The following is a 24,641-nucleotide window of genomic DNA, read 5'->3' as shown; positions in this document are numbered from 1 at the left end:
TGAGGCAAAGTGGCATCAATTTCACAGACCCTGTACAGATTACAAAGGAGGAAGTGTTTGCTACCCTGAGGCAAATCACAGTAGCTAAATCCCCAGGGCCTGACAAGGTGTTCCCTTGTACCCTACGGGAGTCAAGTGAAGAAATTGCTGGGGCCCTAGCAGAGATATTTAAAACATCCTTAGCAAAAGGAGAGGTAACAGAGGATTGGAGGATTGCCAATGTTGTTATGCTGTTTAATAGAGACTCTAAACAGAAATAAGGAAATTATAAGCCGGTGAGTCCGACATCTGTTGTGGGGAAGTTATTGGAAGGTATTCTAAGGGATTGGATATTTAAGTTATTTGGATAGACATGGAGTAATTATGAATAGTCAGCATATATGGCTTCATTCATGGTAGGTCATATCTAACCAATCTCATAGAGTTTTTTGAGGATGTTACTGGAAAGTGGATGAAGGCAAAGCAGTGATGTTGTCAACATGGACCTTAGTAAGGTGTTTGACCAGGTCCCGCATGGGAGGCTGGTCAAGAAGATTCAGTCACTTGGCATTCAGGATGAGGTAATAAATTGGATTAGACATTGGCTTTGTGGGAGAAGCCAGAGAGTGATAGTAGACGATTACCTCTCTGACTGGAAGCCTGTGACTAGTGGTGTGCCGCAGGGATCAGTGCTGGGTCCTTTGTTGTTTAGTCATCTATATCAATGCTCTAGATGATAATGTGGTTAACTGGATCAGCAAATCTGTGGACGACTTTCAAGATTTGGAGTGTAGTGGCCAGTGAGGAAGACTATCACGGTTCGCAGAGGGATCAGCATCAGCTGGAAAAATGGCAGATGAAATTTCATGCAGAGAAGTGTGATATTTTGCACTTTGGTAAGACCAACCAGGGTAGGTCTTACACAGTGAATGGTAGGGCACTGAAGAGTGTGGTAGAACAAAGGAATCTGGGAATACAGGTACGTAGTTAGGGTTGTAAAGAAAGCTTTGGCATTGGCCTTCATAAATCAAAATACCTAGTGCAGAAGATGAGGTATTATGTTAAAAGTTGTATAAGACATTGGTGAGGCCTAATTTGGAGTATTGTGTACAGTTTTGGCCTCCTACCTACAGGAAAGATGTAAATAAGGTGGAAAGAGTACAGAGAAAATTTAGAACGATGTTGCCAGGTCTAGAGGACCCAAATTATAAGGAAAGATTGAGTAGGTTAGGACTGTATTCCTTAGAATGTAGAAAATTGAGAGAAGGTTTAATAGAGGTATACAAAATTATAAGGGATATAGATAGGGTCAATGCAAGCAGGCTTTTTCCACAGATGTTGAGTGGGACTACAATCTATAGTTATGGCTTAGAATGAGCTGCCAGCACAAGTGGTCCATGCAAACTCAATTTCAATGTTTAAGAGAAGTAGATGGATAGTAGGGATATGGAGGGCTATGGTCCCAGTGCAGATCGACGGGAGTAGGCAATTTAAATGGTTTTGGCATGGATTAAATGGGCCAAAGGGCCCGTTTCTGTGATGTACTTCTCTCTGACACTATTTGGACCACTCCTTCATCTTCCATGGTGTCAAATATTGCATACATGTTGTAAACTGTGTACATTATGAACTCAAAGCCCCATCCTACACATTGCTACTTTGACCACACCAGGCACGTCCATCCTGCACGATCCCACCCACAGTACATACTTTGCTGCCTTTGGGACCCCACCCTCTGCCCGAATATTAGCAGAGTAAAGCTGTATACAACGGCCATGGAGTGACCTGCCTTCCATACCTGTCCATCTCACTGAAGCTGCTGGAGGGTCTGGAGGTCTTGCCGCTCGATGCCGTGGTGTGAAAGGTATCCTGGACCAGAGTGCTGTGTCCAGTGCTGTCAATCACCATGGCTGTCACCTCCTCTGCACTACTGCCATCCTCCCCAGATGGCTGGTTTTCCGACACAATCCACTCATCTGGAGTCTCGGTCTTGATCCGCATGCTGCTGATCTGCCTGATTGTTTCTGGGCTGCGATCTCTGCTGACACCAGTCTCCACATACCATTGGCCCACTCGATCAATGCGCACCAGCCTCTCGTCATTGCCACCCTCACCACCCAAGTCATCAGGCAATGGGCTCCCATGCGTTGCACCCCCTGCGTAGTTTGAGGGTATCCGCCTTCGCCGTGGGTTTGGGGGGAGAACACTGCCCCCACCACGAGGCTGGCCCAAGCGTTTTGATCCATCCTGGCTCAGCCCTGCCTCCACCTCGGAGATGTCAATGCGGAAGTGGATGCCGTCCAGGATCTGCGTGCACTTGTCGATGATGTACTGCATCTGGAGGAAGCTAGCTGCTGTTAGGTAGCTTATAATGTCGGCCACCTGCAGGCATAATTTGCCTGTGTAGCAGAATGCCAGCAGGCGCTCAAACACTGCCGGGCTTTTGATAACCGAGATGGAAACAGCACTCATCTCACCCAGGGACATGTGATCACGGAAGTAGGGCGAACTAGCAGCCAGCACGGCCTTGTGGGCACGGAAGGACTTCCCCTGGATGTCAACTACGATGTCACAGAGGCGACCCTGCATCCGCAACTGATTGAGCTGTGCCAGCACGGAGCTGCTGAAATCTGGGACCTCCAGCTGGATGCTGCCCTCCTTTTCCATGGCTCCCAGTACAGCTCACACACTCCTGCAGGGAAGAAGCAGTGTAGTGGTTACTAAAGAAGAATGGCTCCTTTTAAGCAAGCACAAATGAGGCATATCATGGCATATTCCACCCAGTGAGTATCTCTGCACTATTTGCAGGATTTTCATGCTGTTGGTCACCAAGTCCCATAGTTTTCCAAATGACCAAACAATAAAAGGAAAGAGCTGATGGACAGACTGTGTCAAGGGACTGGGGAACCCAAGAGCACTCATAGAAGCTGCATCTGCCACTTTCCTCTTCCTCAACAAGGTTATGGAATCATGTTTCTGCCTCAAGACTTTCCTAGCACCAGTCTTGCTTCTTCTTCTCAACTTTTCCATGAAACCCACTCCTTGTTCACTTCATCCTCCAACTAAGTACTGACCAAGCCTCAACTTGAGTTTATCATAGTGAGTACAAGTACAGATACAAAGAAAAGTTTGCTTGCAGCAGTTTCACTAGCACGTAGGTACAGATAATGGACAGAATATAAATCATACAAGCTGCTTTCCATCTCAGGTTTAATGTTATTTCTAGTAACTCATTCTTATTTACCATTTTTACAGTTTCCATGTTTACCATTGGCAGGTTTCTAATTTTTTTTAAAAATCCTCGTTACCTTTGTCTTCTACCTTCCAAATTTATCTTCCCAATTCCATCTTTCCTTTGCTATTCAAAATATTGTTATCTCCTAAATATGTATCTGCCTTTTCCTCTAATTTAGTTTACTCCTCCATCATATTGAAATGACACCCCTGTAACCTGTATTCAAAATCTTCATTCCTCCAAACTCACCTTTAGTCTGCCATCACTTCATTCCCCTCAAAAGCCTCTCCTCAGCTATGCTCTTGGATATAATTATGTTTGTTTACTTCCAATCTCATCTCTCAAATCAAGGCTAGCACAAAGTCTGCTAGGCTGTGTGGTGTCGACGATATCGTTTAACCTGGTGATTGAATGGGTTATGAGGCAAACAGTGAAAGATAAGCAGAGGGGCATTAGGTGGACTCTATTTTTCACTTTAGAAGACCTTGACTTTGCGGATGACCTTGCTTTACTATCACATACAGACCAACACACGCAAGAGAAAACTCAGCACCTGTGTAACTTGTGGTGGACGGGTTGAACAGTCAACCAGAGACAGACTGAGACCATGACCACCAATGTAGAGTCTCCTCCTCCCATCAAGGCATATGGCATCAACTTAGCTTCACCTACCTAGGCAGCATCATTTGGCTAAATAGTGGAACCAAGGACTCAGCAAAACTTGAATCGTCTTCAGATCAATGAGCAACCTTTGGGGAACAACCAAGTACAGTGTCCACAGCAAGGTGAAGATGTACCAGAGCTGTGTCCTGTCCACACTCTTGTATGGTTCAGAACAATGGTGCATGACAGAAGGGCAAGTAGTGTTGAGGAAGCAGGAAGTCTGCAGAAGGATTTGGATAGATTAGGAGAATGGAATACAATGTAGGGAAATGTAAGGACATGAACTATGATAGCAGGAATAAAGGTGTAGACTATTTTCTAAACAGGGAAAAAAATGCAGAAATCAGAGATACAGAAGGCCTTGGGAGTCCTTGTGTAAGATTCCCTGAAGGTTAGCTTACAGGTTGAGTCAGTAGTAAGGAAGGCAAATGCAATGTTAGCATTCATTTCAGGAGGACTAGAACATAAAAGCAATGATGCAATGCTAAGTCTTTATAAGAAATTGGTCAGACCGCACTTGGGATACAGTGAGCATTTTTGGACCCCTTATCTAAGAAAGGATATGCTGGCATTGGAGAGGGTCCAGAGGAGGTTTAACAAGAATGATTTTGGGAATGAAATGGTTAACATACCAGGAATGCTCTGGGCCTGTACTCACTGGTGTTTAGAAGAAAGGGGAGGGATCTCATTGAAACCTATCAAATAGTGAAAGGCCTAGAGACAGTGGATGGATCTTCCATCTTTCCCTCTAAACCTTACCTTTCAAATGGCTAGAGTGCTCACTGAGATCTTTAACCTCTCTTTCGGCAATTTGAGGTACCCATCTCTTCAATCAGACGTCAATTATACTGGTGCCTAAGAAGAATGTGGTAACCTGACTCAATGACTATCGTCCAGTAGCACTTATAGTACATTCACTGCAATGAATTACTTTGAGAGACTGGTAATGAAACATATCAACCCCTGCCTGAGAAGTGATTTGGATCTGCTCTAATTTGTTTACATCACAACATGTCCAAAGCAGACGGCAGTTCATTGTTTCTTCACTCAACCACAGAACATCTGGACAGCGAAGATACATACATCAGCATACTCTTCATCAACTACAGCTCGGCATTCAATAAAATCATCCCCTCAACACTAATTGATAAGCTTCAAGACCTTGGCCTCAAAACCTCCTTGTGCAATTGGATCCTCGACTTCTTCACTTGCAGACAGACCCCAGTCAGTTCAGATTGGCAAAAACATCTCCTTCACAATCTCCATCAGCATAGGTGCACCACAAGCCTGTGTGGTTAGCCCCCTACTCTACTCACTTTATACTTATGAGTGTGAGGCTAAGCACAGCTCCCAATGCCATATGTAAATTTGCTGACAACACCACTGTTGTTAGCTGAATCAAAGGTGGTGACGAATCAACATAAAGAAAGGAGGCTGAGTGGTGCCATAATAAGACGAAGGAGACGATTGACATCGTGAGAGGAAACCAGAGTCTATGAGCCAGTCCTCACCTGGGGAACAGAGGTGGAGCGGATCAGCCACTTTAAATTATCACTTCAGAGGATCTGTCCTGGGTCTAGCACATAAATGCAATTACAAAGAAAGTGCGGCAGCACATCTACTTCCTTATAAGTTTGTGAAGATTTGGCATAGCATCTAAAACTTTGACAAACTCCTGTAGATATGTGGTGGAGAGTATATTGACTGGTTGCATTATGGCCTGGTATGGAAACACCAATACCCTTGAATGGAAAATCCTACAAAGAGTAGTGGATATGGCCCAGTTCATCATGGGTACAGCCCTCCCCACCAATGAGCACATCTACACTGGACAGTAGCATCCATCGCCCATGATCCCCACCATCCAGGCCATGCTCTCTACTCACTGCTTCCATATGAACGGAGCCTCAGCACCCACACCACCAGGTTCGGGAACAATTATGAACCTGAGGGGATAACTTCACTCACCCTATCAATGAACTGTTCCCACAAGCTACGGACTCACTTTCAAGGACACTTCATCTTGTGTTCTTGATATTCAATGCATATTTATTTATTGTTATTATTATTTTTCCTTTTGTATTTGCACAGTGCATTGTCTTCTGTACATTGTTTGCTTGTGGGTTCACAAGAAAATGAATCTCAAGGTTAGATATGGTGAAATATATGTACTTTGATAACAAATTTACTTAGAACTTTATTCCTCCCCAAACACACATCCCATCTAAAGAATCTCACCCATATTTACCACTAATCCTGGACATTGCAATTTTGTGGTCTCCAGCTTTCTTGCAGGGTAGTCTCCAGTCTCTTCCATATATGAAATAGAATCAATTTCTTCCAACTACATTTCTGTCTGTCAACATGTCTGTCAATCTTCCTCTGTCAACATGTGCCTGTATTAAACACCATTCCATTTTGTCATGTTATTATCACACCTGCAACAATCACCTCGCCAAGTCACTGGTGAGACCACAACTACTGTATTGTTCACCCAGCTATAGGAAGGACATCAATAAGTTGGAAGTGGTGCAGTTTTTTTTGTTTCAAAGATGTTGCCACGACTGGAGAACTTGAGTAATAAGTAGAGACTGGATAGGCCGTGACTAGTTTCCCCGAAGTGTAGGAGACTAAGAGCTGACTTTATCAAGATTTATATAATCATGAGGGGCAAAGATAGTTACAGAATACACGTGGACTAAGATGTTAACTGTTCTCAGTGGGATCACCAGTGGGATCATCAGTTGATTTGCTACCTGTCTTCAGGAGTTTCGGCCCACTTATGATCAAGACTCCCTCAAGATGGTGGGCCAGCAGTGCTAAAGTACCACCTCCCACTGATGAGCTTAAAAACTTGGCATCTGCCTCTATCAGAGTTGTTGGTCACTTCCATCCAACAGATAGTCTGCTCTTCGGGTGTCTATGCAACTACTGAAGGGTTTGCAAAAGATGTATACACTGTCTGACTATCTGCCCCTCTGGACATACTTGGTCCACACCCATGCTGATCCTTTCTCTGCTGCCTCAGCTACAGCCCTGCTAGTTGACTTGATCTCTCTTCTAGTGTAGCCAAGGTCACGCAGCCACTTCTGGAGAGTGAATGCAATAAACTCACGGCAGCCTACTTCGAATGGATAGCATGAGACCTTCCACCCTCTGTCTCTGCATCCTGATCTTAATACTGAATACTTGGTTAATTTGCGCTCATGGGCTTCATCGATGTCGTCTTCCCAGGGGACTGTGAGTTCACTAATAACCCGGGAGACTAAGGGCTGACTTTATCAAGATTTATATAATCATGAGGGGCAAAGATACAATAAATGGTCACAGTTTTTCCCCCCTGGGCTTAGATTTAAGGTGAAAAGATTAAGATTTTAAAGCAGGCGTTTCCCCACCTGGGGTCTACAGACCCCTCGGTTAATGGTAAGGGTCCATGGCATAAAAAAGGTTGGAAACCCTGATTTAAAGGCAATCTGACAGTCAACCTTTTCACACATGTGTGATGCCAGAGGAAGTGGTGGATATGTGAACGTTTACAATGTTCAAAAGCCTTTCAGATACATAGATAAGACAGGTTTAGAGGGAATATGGGCCAAATAAAGACAAGTAGGACGAGTTGAGTAGGCAACCTGTTGGGGTGATGGACCGGTCTCAACGCTGTATAAATCTATGATTCTAATTGCTACTAGATGGTTGCTGTTACCAAATTTAGTCCAGTGACAAGAGCAGTTCTGTTATCAGTGCTCACTGAAAAAGCGAGCGCCCCACTGGGTGACCATGCATACCCCAAGCAGTGCAGATCAGTGCAGCAGGTGACCAAGACAACTTGGTTGATAGAGAAAAGACTAAAAGAGTATTGGATGTGATGTATGTGGAGTGGTATACAGTAGGTCAGTTGAGTGAATTAAGGCAGAGGTCCCCAACCTTTTTTGCACTGCGGACCGGTTTAATATTGACAATATTCTTGTGGACCGGCTGACCCCGGGGGGGGGGGGGCATGTTCAAGTTGGGTTAAACTCACCTCAACATGTCTTTTTCAGTTAGGGTTGCCAACTTTCTCACTTCCAAATAAGGACAAAAGTAGCAGTCAAATCCTGACGAAGGGTCCCGGCCCGAAACGTCAACTGTACCTCTTCCTATCGATGCTGCCTGGCCTGCAGTGTTCACCAGCATTTTTTGTGTGTGTTGACGGGACACTTGTATTTACCCCGAGAAAGACTACCATGACCATGAAGCCTTGCACGGGCACCTGTGTGCGCATGCTTGACGTGCGCATGCACATACGCGCCGATTTTTTTTTCCACAAATCGGTTTTGGCTTAATCTTCCCAACTACACTGTACATATATTATTTCTACTTTATATAGGTTGTGTACTTACCATATCATTCCTGCTTTTACTATACGTTAGAGTTATTTTAAGTTTTATGTGTTATTTGGTATGATTTGGTAGGTTATCTTTTGAGTCTGGGAACGCGCAAAAATTTTTCCCATATAAATTAATGGAATGCTGTACCTTAATGGGGGAAATATGGGACAAGGACAATCCCGTATGGGACAAACCAATTTAGCCCAATATACCGGATGTCCCGCCAAATACGGGACAGTTGGCAACCCTATGTTCAAGTTCAACAGTGCGTATCAGAGAATGAGGAAAGGTGCAGTTGACTCATATCGTTTCCTCACGGCCCGGTGGTTGGGGAACGCTGAATTAAGGGCCTTGTTTGAGATTAACTAAAAATCTTCTCTGCAATTGGCAGGTCCTTCAGTGCACTGATCCACCCTGACCATCACACTAAACCCATTTTATTCTCCCTGTGTTCTTATTAACTCTGCTAGGATGCCACCCACTCAGGACAACCAACCAAACCACAAAAAGGAAGCATCCAGCAGAAACCCACACTTTCAGAGAGATAATGTGTAAAATCCCACACAGTCAGGACCAGATGTCAGGATTTGATCGAGAACACTGGAGTAGCAAGGAAGAAGCTCTACCAGCTGAATTGCTTATGGCAAAAATGCCAAGCAATGACAGGAGAAATGTGCATCACAAGATTACTGGTGAAGGCAATCGTCTCAGGAGAGAAACCAAAAGCTGTCCAACCCTTTCAGGATTCTACCATTGTAGCACTGGATCAATGAGCCATAAGAAATTTATACATACATATATAACTTAATTTACAGGAATAAACTATGCAATGCCTTTTCATTCTTACATTCATAGACAATGTGTTAAGTAATGTTCTACTACATTTCTTAAAACCAATAGCACTGTTGCCATTCATGTGGCCCCCTGGGGTGGTATGCTACTACAATAATTGAGGGGCTTCTCCACCCAACCCACCCCAACCCCTCCCTGCCCAGTAGTGAAAGAACCCTAATTTCCTTTGACAAACCCACCAATCTCACAAGAAACTCACCAATTACCACACAAATGTGCCCCGGTACAGTGTTGATGCATCGCAAAACATGCAACAATGCTCCAGCACGGGGTTCCTGTAGATCTTAGCCATTACGTAGTCTCAATCTATAAAACAAAAGAGATTAACTTACAAAGTTCAAAAAATACACAACGTAAGAAAATCCAGCAACTCATGAAATTAATATTAAATACTTGTCCTGAAAAAGTCACCGAGATCCTTGGATATGGATTGAATTGCTTTATTTTTTGTAACTTGGTCCACTCTACATGAGATTTATTTTTATAGTACACCAACAGACCTGGCCGTTTCAAGGCATTTATCTGCCTCATCAAAAGAATACCCCTCACAAAACCAACTCTACAAAAATATCTAAGTATTCTAGATGTGTTCACTGACATTCACCGTGAAATGTGTTACTTTGTGGCAGCGATACAGTGACTATAACTTACAAAAACAAGTAAACAGAGCAAAAAGAGGCATACTGAAGAAGTGTTCATGGACTGTTCAGAGAAATCAGATGCAGAGAGAGGACGACGCTCAGCAACTTTCTCCATTTATCTGCAACCCAAAGAGGTTAAGTAGAAACTAACTTCAAACAAACATAGGTATTTCCAAAGCCATTTGCTCTGTTCCATCGCCACAGATTGGTAAACTGAATTACCAATCTCCTGGTAACCTGTTGCAGTTGCTGAAAATTCTTCTACAACTTGAAACATTTAACTTTGCTTCCTTGTTCACAGATGATGCCTGAGTGTTTACTGGCACATGCTGCAACTTTGGCATTATATCTGACCCCCCCCCACCCCCATCCCCCAGGGTCAATTTAGGATTACACCTCTGCCATTACAGACTACCTATATCCACCTCCATTATAATTATTCTTTCCTGAGAGCTTTCAAACATCCACCTGAAGAACAGAGGAGCTTTTTACCAGTGATATTCTTGATTTGTTGATGTAACCTTTTTGGATCAGTAATAGGGATTCTTTCTAATTGCTCACATTCCTGGTTTAACCATTCTTCTTTGGCTTTTTAACATAAGCTTTTAACTTTTTTAATCTAAGGACTTATATTCTATAGGATTTGCATGCTTCCGTCTCCTTTCTTCCATTAGATTTTTGATTTCATCTGTCATCCATTTATTCTTCGTGTTTTTTTCTTTTTTAGGAATCACTGACTTTGCTGATTCTACCAAGGCATCCTTCAGATAGTTAAACTTCTTTTCTACACGATTGCTATCATCTTCAACAAATTCTATTTCTAGACTTTGAAATCTATTCTTTACTTCAATCGTAAACTTTTGTCTTAAGTTTTCTATCAATTGCAAAAAGACAGAATGTATGGTGATATCCAAAAAGAAGGGGAATCCTACCTGCAGGCTGAGCATAAAACGGGGAAGACATAAAACAAGAACAGAACTTTTGCTACTTAGGAAGCTGGGTGACATCAGATGGCAGGTGAGACATGGACATCAAAAGAAGAATGGGGATGGCAAAAGACACCTTTACGAGAATGTAGAGTATACTGACCAACACTAAACTAGGCATGACAACCCGCCACAGAGCACTGAAATGTTATGTTATATAGCTCAGAATATTGGACAATATCTAGTATCATGAGGCAACAAATTGAAGCATCAGAGATGTGGTTTTTGAGGAGGATGCAAAGAATATCATGGACGAAACAAATATCTAATGAGGATATCATGAACACAGCAAGCACAAAAACAGAAATAATGTATGAGATCATGAAAAGGCAACGTAACTTCATTGGACATGAAATTAGGAAAGAGAAGTTAGAGTGCACGGTAATTATGGGAAAGATTGAAGGGAAGAAGGCAAAGACAAATAATGATGGAGACAGCAGCCAGAGAACTGGAAATGAATACCAATGAATTGATCGACTTGACCCGAAACAGGAGTGTGTGGGCCATAGTAGTCAAAGCTCAAACTGGGCATGGCACCTGATGATGATGATGATGATGATTCCTGAGAGCAAGCCTGAATGGGACAGGTAGAGAATGGATCTGGGCTTTGGAACGACAGGGAGAGAGGAAGGTAGGCTGGATGGAGAGGGGGATAGCTCTGTAATTCTTCACCCTGAAGATCATGGCAGATTTATAAAAAGAAAATAGATTTTTTGAAAGTTCAGGAAATTAAGGGCAACAGAGAAATGGCCCAAAGGTGCGGTCTGGAGCAGATCAGCCATGGTCATATTGAATGCCAGGGTAAGTATGGCCTACATCTGATTTTCTTTAAACTCCTCCATACCAGAGTACCCAAAATATATGAACTATGCGCGTTAACGTGGATATTGCAACAAAGTATAGATCTGTAACATTCACATTAAATTCACAGAATCTTCTAAGTATTGATGTTGTCACACAGAGATGTTCTGATTTATGATCCATTCCAAATATAAAAGCAGCAATATAAACACAAAACAGGAATCAGAGTTCCTTTATAAACAACACTGTGTTCACAAAAGAATTTCACTATAGCACATGTGGCCTGGAAATAAGAAGACAATGATGTAATGTAATATCCATTGAAAATATAGGCACAGCATATTCATTCAATTAACTACTTTGCCATGACAGGGTTATCAAGGAGAATTGAAGGGGAATTTAGAGTGATCAAAGATCTTAAAAGAAATCTAAAGCATACTTTTTTTTGCTATACAGTAGTTAATATCCAGAATGTGTTGAAGAAGAGACGGTGGAAACAGATACACTCATTGGGTTTAAGAGGCATTTGGAAAGCTCATTAAATAAGCAAGCAAATAGCATTAGTGTAGATGGGGAAGAAGGTTGGCAGGGGCGTGATGGGCCAAAGGGCCTGTTTCTGTGCTGTGAATCTCCTAGACAAGATAGAATCCACCCCCTGATTGGGGAGGCTCCCGTCAGAAGGTCCCTACTCTGTCATATCTCGGGGGTCCAGATAAACATGCCCATGGCACGGTGAATAGCGGAGAGGTGGGGAGTTCGGAGGTCAATCGGCCACACCTCCAAGAAGGGAAAGGGCAGAGTTGGACTCGCCTCGCAGGGTGACAGGCCACGCCTATGAGGGAGGGCCAGGTAAACAAGCCTTCCTGGGGAGGAGCCCCAGTTGGTCACGCCCGCCGTCCTAATACAACCGTGGCCCGATCGAGGGCCCCGGACTGGAAGCCCCTCGGCTGGTCCCGCTGCCCCTCCCACAGCACCCGGACCGGGCCCTCACACTACCCTCCCCCCTCCAGCGTCTCTCTCTTCGCCCCACTCGGTGGTTCACAGCAGCCGCATGGCGACGCCTGCCCCGGCCGGGTGCCGTTGCCCGGTTACCGGCGGCGGTATTCACTCACCGCTCTGCGCCTACCGGACACTACTCGTTCAGGCGGGCCCTAACGCGCATGCCCTTTCGCACAGACCCTGGGACACGTAGTTTCCGGCCGCTTCGGATCACCGGAAACGGTGCAAGAAGGACTACAATTCCCATGATGCATTCAACTCCGCCGCCATTTCTATCCAAAGGAGTGACCAGTGGTTGTGGGTGTATGGCCCGGATTCTTTAGGAACGGGATAAAGGAACTAATAACTGTATTACGCGCCGACCAACTTTAATCAAAACTACCCCACGTAATGGTCAGTGTTAACGCTGGGATGGTGCGGTAAAAGGTATATAGGTACAGTAGATGTAACTATATTGGTTGACGTCCTCATTCCATGTGAAATGATCCTGGGGACGTGAGAGTACAATCCTATTCGTCAAGCGGATCGCTCTCCCGCGATAGCGACGCTGGGAGGTCACCCGCTGCATAGGTCTGGTCTGTCAGTTTGACCTTATAGGAGGCATTGTACAGAGACAGATATGTTAGCTTAATCAACGGTGGTACATCGAGCATGTATTCCACAAATTCGTATCATGTAAATATGTGTGAAAGTACAGCCGCGGGAGATCAATTCTATTCCATTTCCTTCTTTCCACCTATTCAGGGATCCAAACCATACTTGGTGCCATCAGGAAGATAGAGGTCCCACACCACCAGGTTCAGGAACAGTTAAACCCCCTCAATTATTAGGCTCTTGAACCGGTGGGGATAACTTCATTCAATTTCACTTACCTCAACACTGAACTGTTCCCACAACTGATGGACTCAATTTCAAGGACTCTTCACTCAATATTTCTTGATATTTATTGTTTTTTTTTTGTATTTTGCAATTTGTTGGGGGAGGTCTTTCATTGATTCTATTGTGTTCCTTGGTTTGCTGTGAATGCCCACAAGAAAATGAATTGCAAACTTCTATAAGGTGACACACATGTATTTTGATAATAAAGTTACTTTGAACTTTAATTTTTCTAGGTGAATCACTTATTCCAATCTGGAGGACAAGAAGTTGGTGAGGCTATATTTAGAGTATTGTTTTCAGTTTTGATCATACTAGTAAAGGAAAGTTGCCATTAGGGACGAAAGAATGCAGAGAAGATTTGCAAGGATATTGTCAGGATTTGAAGGACTGAATATAGAGCAAAGTTAAGCATATTGTAATTTTATTCATTGCAGTCTAAAAAGAATGAGATAAAACCTTATGGAGGTGTATAAGATTATGAGAGTATGGCTAGGGTGAATACATACAGTGTTTTTCCAAGGATCGAGGACTCAAGAACCGGAAAACAAAAGTTTAAGGTGAGAGGGTAGTGATATAATAGAAGCCTTTTCACTGCTTGTTCATATATGGAATGAGCTGCCAGAGGAATTGGTTGAGGCAAAACACCAACAATTCATCAATAAGTGACCTGGATGAGGAAGTGGAGGGATGGGTTAGTAAGTTTGCTGATGACACAAAGGTTGGAGGTGTTGTGGATAGTGTGGAGAGCTGTCAGAGGTTACAGCAGGACATTGATTGGATGCAAAACTGGGTTGAGAAGTGGCAGATGGAGTTCAACCCAGATTAGTGTGAAGTGGTTCTCTTTGGGAGGTCAAATGTGATGGCAGAATATAGTATTGATGGTAAGACTCTTGGCAGTGTGGAGGATCAGAGGGATCTTGGGGTCCGAGTCCATAGGATGCTCAAAGCAGCTGTGCAGGTTGACTCTGTGGTTAAGAAGGCGTACGGTGTATTGGCCTTCATCAATCGTGGAATTGAATTTAGGAGCCGAGAGGTAATGTTGCAGCTATGTGGACCCTGGTCAGACCCCACTTGGAGTACTGTGCTCATTTCTGGTTGCCTCCCTACAGGAAGGATGTGGAAGCCATAGAAAGGGTGCAGAGGAGATTTACAAGGATGTTACCTGGATTGGAGAGTATGCCTTATGAAAACAGGTTGAGTGAACTCGGCCTTTTCTCCTTGGAGTGGAGGAGGATGAGAGGTGACCTTATAGAAGTGTATAAGATGCTGAGAGACATTGATTGTGTGGATAGTCAGAGGCTTTTTCCCAGGGCTGAAATGGTTGCCACAAGAGGACACCGGTTTAAGGTGCTGGGGAGTAGATACAGAGATGTCAGGTAAGTTTTTTAATGCAGAGAGTTGTGAGTGCGTGGAATGGGCTGCCAGCAACAGTGGTGGAGGCGGATACGATAAGGTCTTTTAAGAGACTTTTGGATAGGTACGTGAAGCTTAGAAAAATAGAGGGCCATAGGTAAGCCTAGTAATTTCTAAGGTAGGGACATGTTCGGCATAACTTTGAGGGCCGAAGGGCCTATATTATGCTGTAAGTTTTCAATGTTTCTAACAACTTTTAAAAGGCACTTGGGTACATGGAAAGGAAAAAATTAGATGTACCAAATGCAGACAAATGGGAACGATTTTGGCCCCACACATCCATGCCAACTGAGGAGCCTACCCAAGGCAGCCCCGTTTGCCTGCAATTAACCCTTATTCCTCTCATTATTTCCTATCCATGTGCCTGTCCAAATATCTTTTAAACATTTAATTGTACCAGCCTTTACCAATGCCCCTAGCAGCTCATTCCATATATACTCTGTATGAAAAATCCACCCCTCAGGTATATTTTAAACTTGTGCCATAAACATGTACCCGCTAGATTTAGACTCCCCTACACTGGGAAACAGACTGTATCCATCCATATTAGATCTGACCCTAGTAGCTTTTGCAATCTACCTTCCACGTTTCTCTGTTGGGGGGGGAACTTATATACAAGTCCTTTTCCTAAGACTGTGTCCCTCTGGAGATTCTGTGAGGTACAGGTTCACTGCCTTCTGCACACCTGGTTTTAAAGGGTCAGTCCCGTTCTTGAGTCTGTGTTCCCTTATTGGATACCCACTGGTGAAAACATCTCACTTCTGCCTTTTTAAGCCTCATTATCTAATGTTTTTGAAATGTGTCTTAAAGATCAGCATTCATTCTTCTAAACTCAGGGAATACAAGATGGAGATACAAGAGAATGCAAACAATGGAATGTGGAGCAACGTGCAAAATCATTGAAATCTACAGCACATTACAGGCCCTTCAGCCCACAATGTTGTTCAGATCATGTAACCTACTCTCGAAACTGCCTAGAATTACTCTACCACATAACCCTCTATTTTTCTAAGCTCCATGTACCTATCTACGAGTCTAAAAGGACCCTATTCCTCTACCACTGCCACTGGCAGTGCATTCCACACACCTACCACTCTGTAAAAACCTTACCTCTGACAATTCTGGATCCACAAAGCAAGGTCTCCTGGATCCCATGCCTCCTCACTTTCTAAATGAGCCTTGCATGGGGAACCTTATTAAATGCCTTTCTGACATCTATAAACACTACATCCACTACTCTACCTTCAATGTGTTTTGTTACCTCCTCAGAGTTCAATCAGGTTCATAAGGCATGGTCTGCCCTTGTCAAAGCTATGCTGACTATTCCTAATCAGATTACGTCTCTCCAAATGCTCACAAATCCTGCATCTCAGGATCTTCTTCAATAACTTGCCCACCACTGAAGTAAGACTCACTTGAAATTGTAAAACAATTTCCTGGGTTATCTCTACTCCCATTCTTGAACAAGGGAACAACATTCACAACCTTCCAATCCTCTGGTACTTCTCCCATTCCTATTGATGATGCAAAAATAATCACCAGAGGCTCGGCAATTCCCTCCCTCACTTCCCACAGTAGCCTGGGGTACATCTCCTCCAGTCCCGGCAACTTTTCTAACTTAATACCTTTCAACAGCTCCAGCACATCCTCTTTCTATGTGTCTATACACTCAAGTGTTTCAGTCCGCTGCAAGTCATCCCCACAATTGCTGAGGTCTTTTCCCCTGGTGAATACTGAAGCAAAGTATTCATTAAGTATCTCCGCTACCTCCTCCAACTCCATGCACACATTTCCACTATTGCACCTGATTGGTTCTATTCTCATAGGGCTCATCCTCTTGCTCTTCGCATACTTGTAGAATGTCTTGGGGATTTTCCTTAATCCTGCTCGCTAAGGACTTATCATGGTCCCTTCTAGCTTTCAATTTCATTCTTCAGCTCCTTCCTGGCAACCTTGTAATTTTCTAGCACTCTAAACAGTACCTAGTTTCTCAAACCTTTTGCAAGCTTTTCTTCTTGAAAAGATTTTCTACATCCTTTGTAGACCATGATTCTTTTACCCTACCATCCTTTCCCTGCCTCAATGGAACATACTGTACAGAATGCCATGCAAATGTTCCCTGAACATTTGCCACATTTCTACTATGGATTTCCCTGAGAAAATCTGTTCCCAAGTTCCTGCCTAATAGCATCGTATTTCCCCCATCCCAATTAAATGTTTTCCCCAAATTGTCTGCTCTCTAGCACTATGGTAAAGGAGATAGAGTTGTGATCACTCCCTCCGAAATGCTATCCCACTGACAGATCTGACACCTGACCAGGTTCATTTCCCATTACTAGATCAGGCTCTCCTCTTGTAGGCTTATCTACATGTTGCATTAGGAAACCTTCCTGAGCACACCTAACAAATTCTACCCCATCTAAACCCCTTGCTCTAAGGAGATACCAGCCAATATTAGGAAAGTTTAAAAAAATCACCCAGCACACAACAACCCTTTCCAGAATCTGCCTCCGTATCTGCTCCTCGATGTCTCTGTTACTAATGGGGGGGGGGGGGCCTATATTAAAAAAAACACCCAGTAGAGTTATTGCCTCTTTCCTGTTTCTGACTTCCACCCACAATGACTCAGTAAATAATCCCTCCATGACTTTTCTACAGCCATGATACTATCCCTGATTAGCAATGCAATTACCCCATCTCTTTTGCCACCCTCCCTGTCCCTTTTGAAACATCTAAAGCCTGGCACATTCAGCAGCCATTCTTGCCCCTGAGACATCCAAGTATCCATAATGGCCACACATCACAGTTCCACATATTGATCCACACTCTTAAGTTTATCCACCTTGTTTATGATACTCCTGGCATTAAATAGACACATCTCAAACCATCTGGCCAGTGCATCTTTGCTCTATCATCTGCCTATCCTTTCTTACAAACTCCCTACAAGCTGTCCCTATTATGTGCACCAACCACACCATCCTCTTGACTTCAGTTCCCACCCCCCTTCAAATCTAGTTTAAACTCTCTCCAGTAGCATCATCAAACCTCCCTCACAGGATATTGGTTCCCATCCAGTTCAGGTGCAACCCATCCCATTTGTATAAGTCACTCCTTTCCCAGAAAAAGTTCTAATGATGATAGGGAAACACCAGACAGGATTGTGTGAGGAATGTCAGGAAGAGGAGTCAGTAGAACATGTAGTTTTGTGTTGCAGGAAGTATGGGATACAGAGAGAGATGATGAGAAATAAATTAAGGGAGTTGGGGATGCAGGAATTCACATTAAAAGGGTTGCTGGGCATGGGTGAGAGAGCACAAGTGTAGATGTGTGTGTGTGTGTGTGTGTGTGAGTGATTGGGTGAAGGGATTTAGAATGTATAGTGCACATTCTGGAGCAGAGGGTGGCGGTAATGCACCACTAAGCTGGATGCCAACTGCCATAAAACAAGATACAGACAGACAGAAAGGTTCTAATGATCCAAAAACTTGAAACCCTGCCTCATCTCCTCAGCCATTCATTTATCTGCACTACCTTCCCCAGCTCATGGCACTGAGAGTAACCAGGAGATTATCACCTTGCAGGTCCTGCTCTTCAACCAACTTCCCAACTCCCTAAACTTATTGCACAGGACCTCTACCCCTCTCCTACCTATGTCAGTGGTACCAACATGTACTACAACCTCTGGCTGCTCACCATCCCCTTCAAGAATATTTGCAACCACTCAGACCTTGTACTGGGGAGGCAACACACTATCCTGGCATCTCTTTTGCTGCCACAGAATCTTTTATCTGTCCACCTATCAAGTCCCCAATAACTATTACTCCACCTCATTTAACCCTACCCTTCTGAGTCTCAAAGCCAACCTGTCAGGACAACCTGTCCAATCGCAGACCCAGTACTATGCACACAGTGATTTCAATTGAGTAATAAGTCCCAAGGGGTCATCAAAGTTCAGGCAGAGATCAAAATATCCAGAGAAATCCAAAAACCAAAATCAGGAAACAGCCAGAGTTCAGATACAAATGACAGACAGGCTCAAAGAAATTCACTGGCACTATCTGGCAACAAAGAGCTGAAAACAGGACTGAACTACACTGAGTGCCAAACAGGGAGGCAGATGTAGGTGGAGCACAATGAGACACAGATGGCAGCAATACAGGTAATAATGAGAGGCAGGGTATTCAGTAATACAGGGGCCGGAGTAGAGCAGCAGCATGTGGCAATACAAAACCACAGGGAAAACATACAAAAAGACAGAGTTCAACTGGAGGTACTGTCAGTAGCCCCCACCCCACCCACCGTACGGACAGCTCCTGGCGTCACAGCAGGTAGAGCTGGGTGCTGGCGATAAAAGTCCCTGAGGAGAGAGGGGTCCAGGATGTTACGGACGGGGACCCAGCACCTCTCCTCAGGACTGTAGCCCTCCCAGACCACAAGGTACTGGAGGCCACGGCGACGAACGTCCAGCAATGAAGGCCACTGACCCATCGATGAGCCTTGGGTGGGTTTGGGGACAGGACACAGGGGGTAGCTCATGAAAGGCTTGATGCGGGACACATGGAAGGTGGGATGAATGCAGTGGAGAGTGCAGGGGAGCTTGAGATGGATGGCAGCAGGGCTGATGACTTCAGCAATGGGAAAGGGGCAGATGAAGTGAGGGGCGAGCTTGCAGGAATCCATCTTGAGGGGCAGGTCTCGGGTTGAAAGCCACACACGCTGTCCCTGGTGGTAATGTGGGGCCTTGGAGTGATGGTGGTCAGCTTGATGCTTGATCCTAGCAGAGGCACGGAGAAGGGCAGAGCGAGTGCGCCTCCACATCCGATGACAATGGCGGATGAATGCCTCGGCAGATGGAACGCCAACCTCCTCCTCCCGGGCAGGAAACAGTGGAGGCTGGTAGCCAAGGCAGCACTCAAAGGGGGACAGACTGACGGATGAGAGTTTATGGCATACTCGGGCCAGGGTAGCAGCTGACTCCACGCAGAGGGGTTCTGGGAGACCAGACACCACAATACGGTCTCTAGCTGTTGTGTAGCTCACTCGGTCTGTGGGTGGAATCCTGAAGACAGACTCACAGAGGCACCCAGAAGATTACAGAATGCCCTCCAGAAGTTGGATGTGAATTGAGGGCCCCTGTCTAGCACAACACCTACAGGTAAACCATGTAATTCAAAAACATGCAGTACTAGTAATTTGGCTGTTTCTTTGGCGAAGGGAGTTTAGGTAAAGGAATGAAGTGTACAGACTTGGAGAAATGATCAACTACTGTGAGAATGGTGGTATTACCATCTGATGGGGGAAAGACCGGTGACAAAATTCAGGGTCTCTTGGGGATAGACAGGGGTTGTAACAGACCAGCAGGTGACCGGTTAGATTTCTTGCCTTGAGCATAGACCGAGCAGGATGAGACAAAGTTGTGGATGTTATCTCCCATGGAGGGCCACCAGAACCGCTGACTGATGACGGCCTGAGTATGCTTGGTTCTAGGGTGACAGAATAACTGGGAAGAATGACCCCACTGCAATACCAGTGAGCGGACAGAGCTGGGAACATAAACACAGTTAGTGGGGTATTGACTAGGGGCCTCCTGGCTTGCACCATGGCTTCAATGTTCCATTGCACTGCACCCACAAGACAGTGAGCAGGGAGGATGACAACATCGGGTACCTCAGGGGTCTCAGAGGAAGGAAATCTTCGGGAGAGGGCATCTGGTTTTCCATTCTTGGAACTGGGGCGGAAGGACAGAGTAAAATTGAATCTTGAGAAAAACAGGGACCAATGAGCTTGACAGGAGTTGAGATGTTTGGCCGTACGGATATATTCCAGATTCTTGTGATCAGTCCAGATTAAGAATGGCACCTTTGCTCCCTCCAGCCAATGCCTCCACTCCTCCAGAGCTAGCTTCACAGCCAGCAGCTCCCAGTTTCCGACATCGTAATTCCGTCTGTGGGAGTGAGGTGGTGAGAGAAGGCACAGGGCTGTACCTTCTCATCCTTGGCCGAGCGCTGAGAGAGAACAGCTCCTACACCAATGTCAGACGCATCCACCTCCACAATGGACTGCTAGTCGGTGTCGGGTTGAATCAGGATGGGGGCAGAGGTGAAACGTTTCTTCAGGTCAGAGAATGCTTTTTCAGCAGCAGGGAACCGGGAGAATCTGACAGCTGATGAGGTAAGAGCAGTGAGTGGTACAGCCAGTGTATTGAAATTTCTGATGAAGCGGTGACAGAAGTTAGCGAAGCCCAAGAAATGTTTCAACTCCTGGCGAGTTGAGGATTGGGGCCATTGACCTTCTGTTGGTCTATCTGAATGGAACTGCCTGAAATTACATACCCCAGGAAGGAGACTGTACTGTGATGAAACTCACATTTCTCAGCCTTCATAAAGAGATGGTTCTCCAGAAGGTGCTGGAGAACTCTGTGGATGTGACCTGTGTGTTCAGCAAGGGACTTAGAAAAAAAATCAAGATGTCATTGAGATACACAAAAAAAAATTGGTTTAGCATGGCCCTGAGAATGTCATTTACCAGGGCTTGGAAGACGGCGGGGGCATTGGTGAGACCAAATGGCATGACCAGGTACTCGTAATGACCTGAAGTGGTGTCGAAGGCAGTCTTCCACTCATCTCCTTTGCAGATGCGGACAAGATGGTAGGCATTATGGAGATCAAGCCTGGTGAAAACTGAGGCTCCTTGTAGTAGTTCAAATGCCGAGGTCATGAGCAGAAGAGGGTGACAGTTCTTAACAGTGACTTCATTCACTCCCCGGTAATTAATGCATGGACACAAGGAGCTGCCCTTCTTTTCAACAAAGAAAAAACTGGCGCCAGCAGGGGAGGAAGATGGCCGGATGATTCCTGCAGCCAGAGACTCTTGAATGTACATATTCATGGCTTCTCTTTCAGGTATGGACAGGGAATACAGGGGGAGATGTGCCAGGCAAGAGGTCAATGGCGCAATCATATGGACAATGAGGCAGCAGGGAAGTGGCCCGGGACTTGCTGAACACAGCCTTGAGGTCCATGTATTCATGAGGGATGGCACTAAGGTCCGGAAATTCCTCGGAAGGGGGCAGGATCTGGGCGTGGCGAAGGCAGTGGGAGTGACAGAATGGGCTCCAGCCTACAGTCTTATGACTGAGCCAGTCAATGTGTGGGTTGTGTCTGAGTAACCAGGGATGGCCCAGGACAATGGGAGCTTGAGGAGAGTCAATAACGTAAAGGGTTAACTTCATGATGGTTGCCGGATAAACTGAGACTTACATGGGTGATGTTAGCTAGTCTCTGACCGTTCAAGGCGTTGGCCATTAATGGTGACCGGAGAGCAGACGTGGGTAATCCACACTGGGCAGCCAAGCCGGAATCAATAAAACACCCCTCCACACCAGAATCGATCAAGGCAGAGACTGCTCAGCATTGGACGCCCCGCTCCAGAGAAGCACGTACAAGAGTGAGTGGCGTCGAGGAGGGCCAGGCAGGGGCACGCTCACCAGTACTCCTCGTCCTACTGATGAGCATTTGGTTTTTACTGGGCAGGTGAAGATGAAATGGCCTGGTTGGCCACAGTACAGACAGGAACGGGTGCTAATTCTCCTTTGTCTTTCAGTCAGCATCAGGCGGGTATGGTCAACATGCATAGCCTTGGGCTCTGGAGAAGGAATTGTAGATGAGGGCAAATGGCAGGACAAGGTAGACTGACAAGGAGCTTGGAACTCACCCAGTGCCCCCAGGGACCCTCTGGAACCCCTCCGTCTGCAGTGCTGCTGAAGGCGAACATCAATATGGAGCGCCAAATCCACCAGGGCTTCAAAGGTGGCAGGAAGGTCCTGGGTGACCAGCTCATCTTTGATGTTTTCAAGAGACCATTTAGGAAGGTGTCTTACTGGGCCTCCGAGTTCCAGCCGCTCTATTGCATAATCTGACACAGAATCTGTGCCCCTGGTGCATGTGCAGCATTTCACGGGCTGCCTCTCTCCCATGTTTGGAGCAATCAAGCATTTTTCTCATCTCTTCAGAAAATAACTGAAAACTACTCCAGAAAGGAGAGCCTGCCTCCCAAACAGCTGTTCCGCATTCTCTCGCTTGACTGGGCAGTTGGGTGATGGCGTAGGCTGCCTTGGCTCAATCAGTTGGAAATATTGTTGGTTGCAGTTCAAAAAATGAAGGTGCCCTGGGAAAGAAAGGAGCGGCAGGTACCGGGCTCACCTGAGTACTATTCTGGAGGAGGCAGCTGGGGCTGTTGGACAGGAGGAGCATGTGAGGACGCGGAGGGCGGGGTGGAAGATGCAGTCGCAGAATGTTGATGGGCACTCTGGGACAGCTGGAGTGACTGAGTCTGGGCCACAAAATCGGCTACATTGGCAGAAAGCGACTCCACTGCCCTGAACACGGAGTCCAGCTGGTTCTGGTGTCTCGCCAGCATCACTCCCTGTTGTTCCAGGACAGCTGTCAGGTGGCCAGGGTCTGCTGGATCCATTCTGCCCAGATTGTACTGTCAGGGTGCTGGAGCAAGGATCCAATCGCAGACCCAGTACTGTGCACACAGTGATTTTAATTGAGTAACAAATCCAGTGGTGCAAACAAAGTCAGTGTCAAAGTTCAGGCAGAGATCAAAACATTCAAAGAAATCCAAAAAAACAGAATCGGGAAACAGGCAGGGTCAATATTCAGATGGACAGAATACAGATACAAATGCTGGAAAGGCTGAGGAAAATTATCCCAAGGGCAATGGCCACAGGGAAACCCTGCACTGTCTTCTTTCTCCCTTTACCTCTCTCAATGTTCACCCAACTACTCCCTGAATTCTGCACTCTGGGTATAACCACCTGCTCAAAAGCCATATCTATCAAATGCTCTGCCTCCCGGATGATCCTAAGTTCATTCAGCTCCAGCTCCTTAAAGCGGTCTTTCATGACTTGGATCCTGCATATGTTGGAGGTCCAGAGCAACATACATAAAATGTTGGCAGAACTCAATAGGTCAAGCAGCATCTCTGGAAATGAATAAAGAGTTGTCGTTTGGGCCGAAACCCTTTATCAGGATTGGAAAAGAAGGCAGAGTAAGAAGGTGGGGGGGGGAGGGAGAACAAGCTAGAAAATGATAGGTGAAGCCAGGTGGGTGGGGGAGAGAGTTGGAGTAAGAGGCTGGGAGGAGAGGAAAGTGGATCATGGGAGAAAGGGAAGGAGGAGCACCACCAGGAGGAGGTGATGGGCAGCTGAGGAGAAGAGGTAAGAGGCCAGAGTGGAGCAAGTAAAGAAGAGGGCAGGAGGAGAAGAAGAAAATTACTGGAAGTTGGAGAAATCAAACACAATCTCTTTAGCCCCTTCTTGATCGGACCACCCTTTCATCTCAAGAGTTATCCCGGTATATCTCCTTTGCACTATGTACCGTATCCTTTCTTAGGTAAAGGGAACAAAACTGTGTACAGTACTCCATGTGTGGCCTCACCAACACCCCAGTACAACTGTAACACAACCTTCCTATTTCTAAGCTCAAACCATCTTTTAATAAAGATTGAAAAAGAAAAGAAAGAACAAAGTGTCAATTACCTTTCTATCTGCTACACCTGCCTGCTGATATTTAATGACTCATGCAGAAGTCTGTGTAAATCCCAGACACTCAAAATAACTGCAGGTGATGGACTCTGGAACATTACACAGAATGCTCAAGAAACTCAGTGGGTCAAGCAGCATCTGTGGAGAACAAAGGACAGTTCCTGCCCCACTGCTTCCCATCACCTCTCTACTCTGGCTGCCTCCTCTCTACTCTTTTAGTCTAGGTGAATGGTCAAAACCTGAAATGTTGACAGTCCATTTCCTTCCAAAGGTGCT

General features: G+C 45.3%; 1 protein-coding gene across 3 annotated transcripts in view; it reads right to left on the bottom strand.

Moving 5' to 3' along the window:
- zbtb37 (zinc finger and BTB domain containing 37) overlaps positions 1-22,548 on the bottom strand; it is a 61,451-nt gene extending 38,903 nt beyond the window's left edge. For 2 of the 3 annotated variants that reach the window (XM_063063647.1, XM_063063649.1), the window contains exons 1-3: positions 12,637-12,684; positions 9,296-9,402; positions 1,778-2,671 (exon numbers count right to left, since the gene is read on the bottom strand). In XM_063063647.1, the coding sequence (XP_062919717.1) occupies positions 1,778-2,646 (869 nt within the window). In that variant the 5' untranslated portion in view covers positions 2,647-2,671; positions 9,296-9,402; positions 12,637-12,684. Of the gene's footprint in view, positions 1-1,777; positions 2,672-9,295; positions 9,403-12,636; positions 12,685-22,528 lie in introns of those variants that run through there. The other variant, XM_063063648.1, reaches the window with a different exon arrangement.
- Between the last annotated feature and the right edge of the window lie 2,093 nt (positions 22,549-24,641).

Source organism: Mobula hypostoma, chromosome 12 (assembly GCF_963921235.1).
Source record: "Mobula hypostoma chromosome 12, sMobHyp1.1, whole genome shotgun sequence".
NCBI classification, from domain to species: Eukaryota; Metazoa; Chordata; class Chondrichthyes; order Myliobatiformes; family Myliobatidae; genus Mobula; species Mobula hypostoma.
This window is presented reverse-complemented; position numbering and strand designations above follow the sequence as displayed.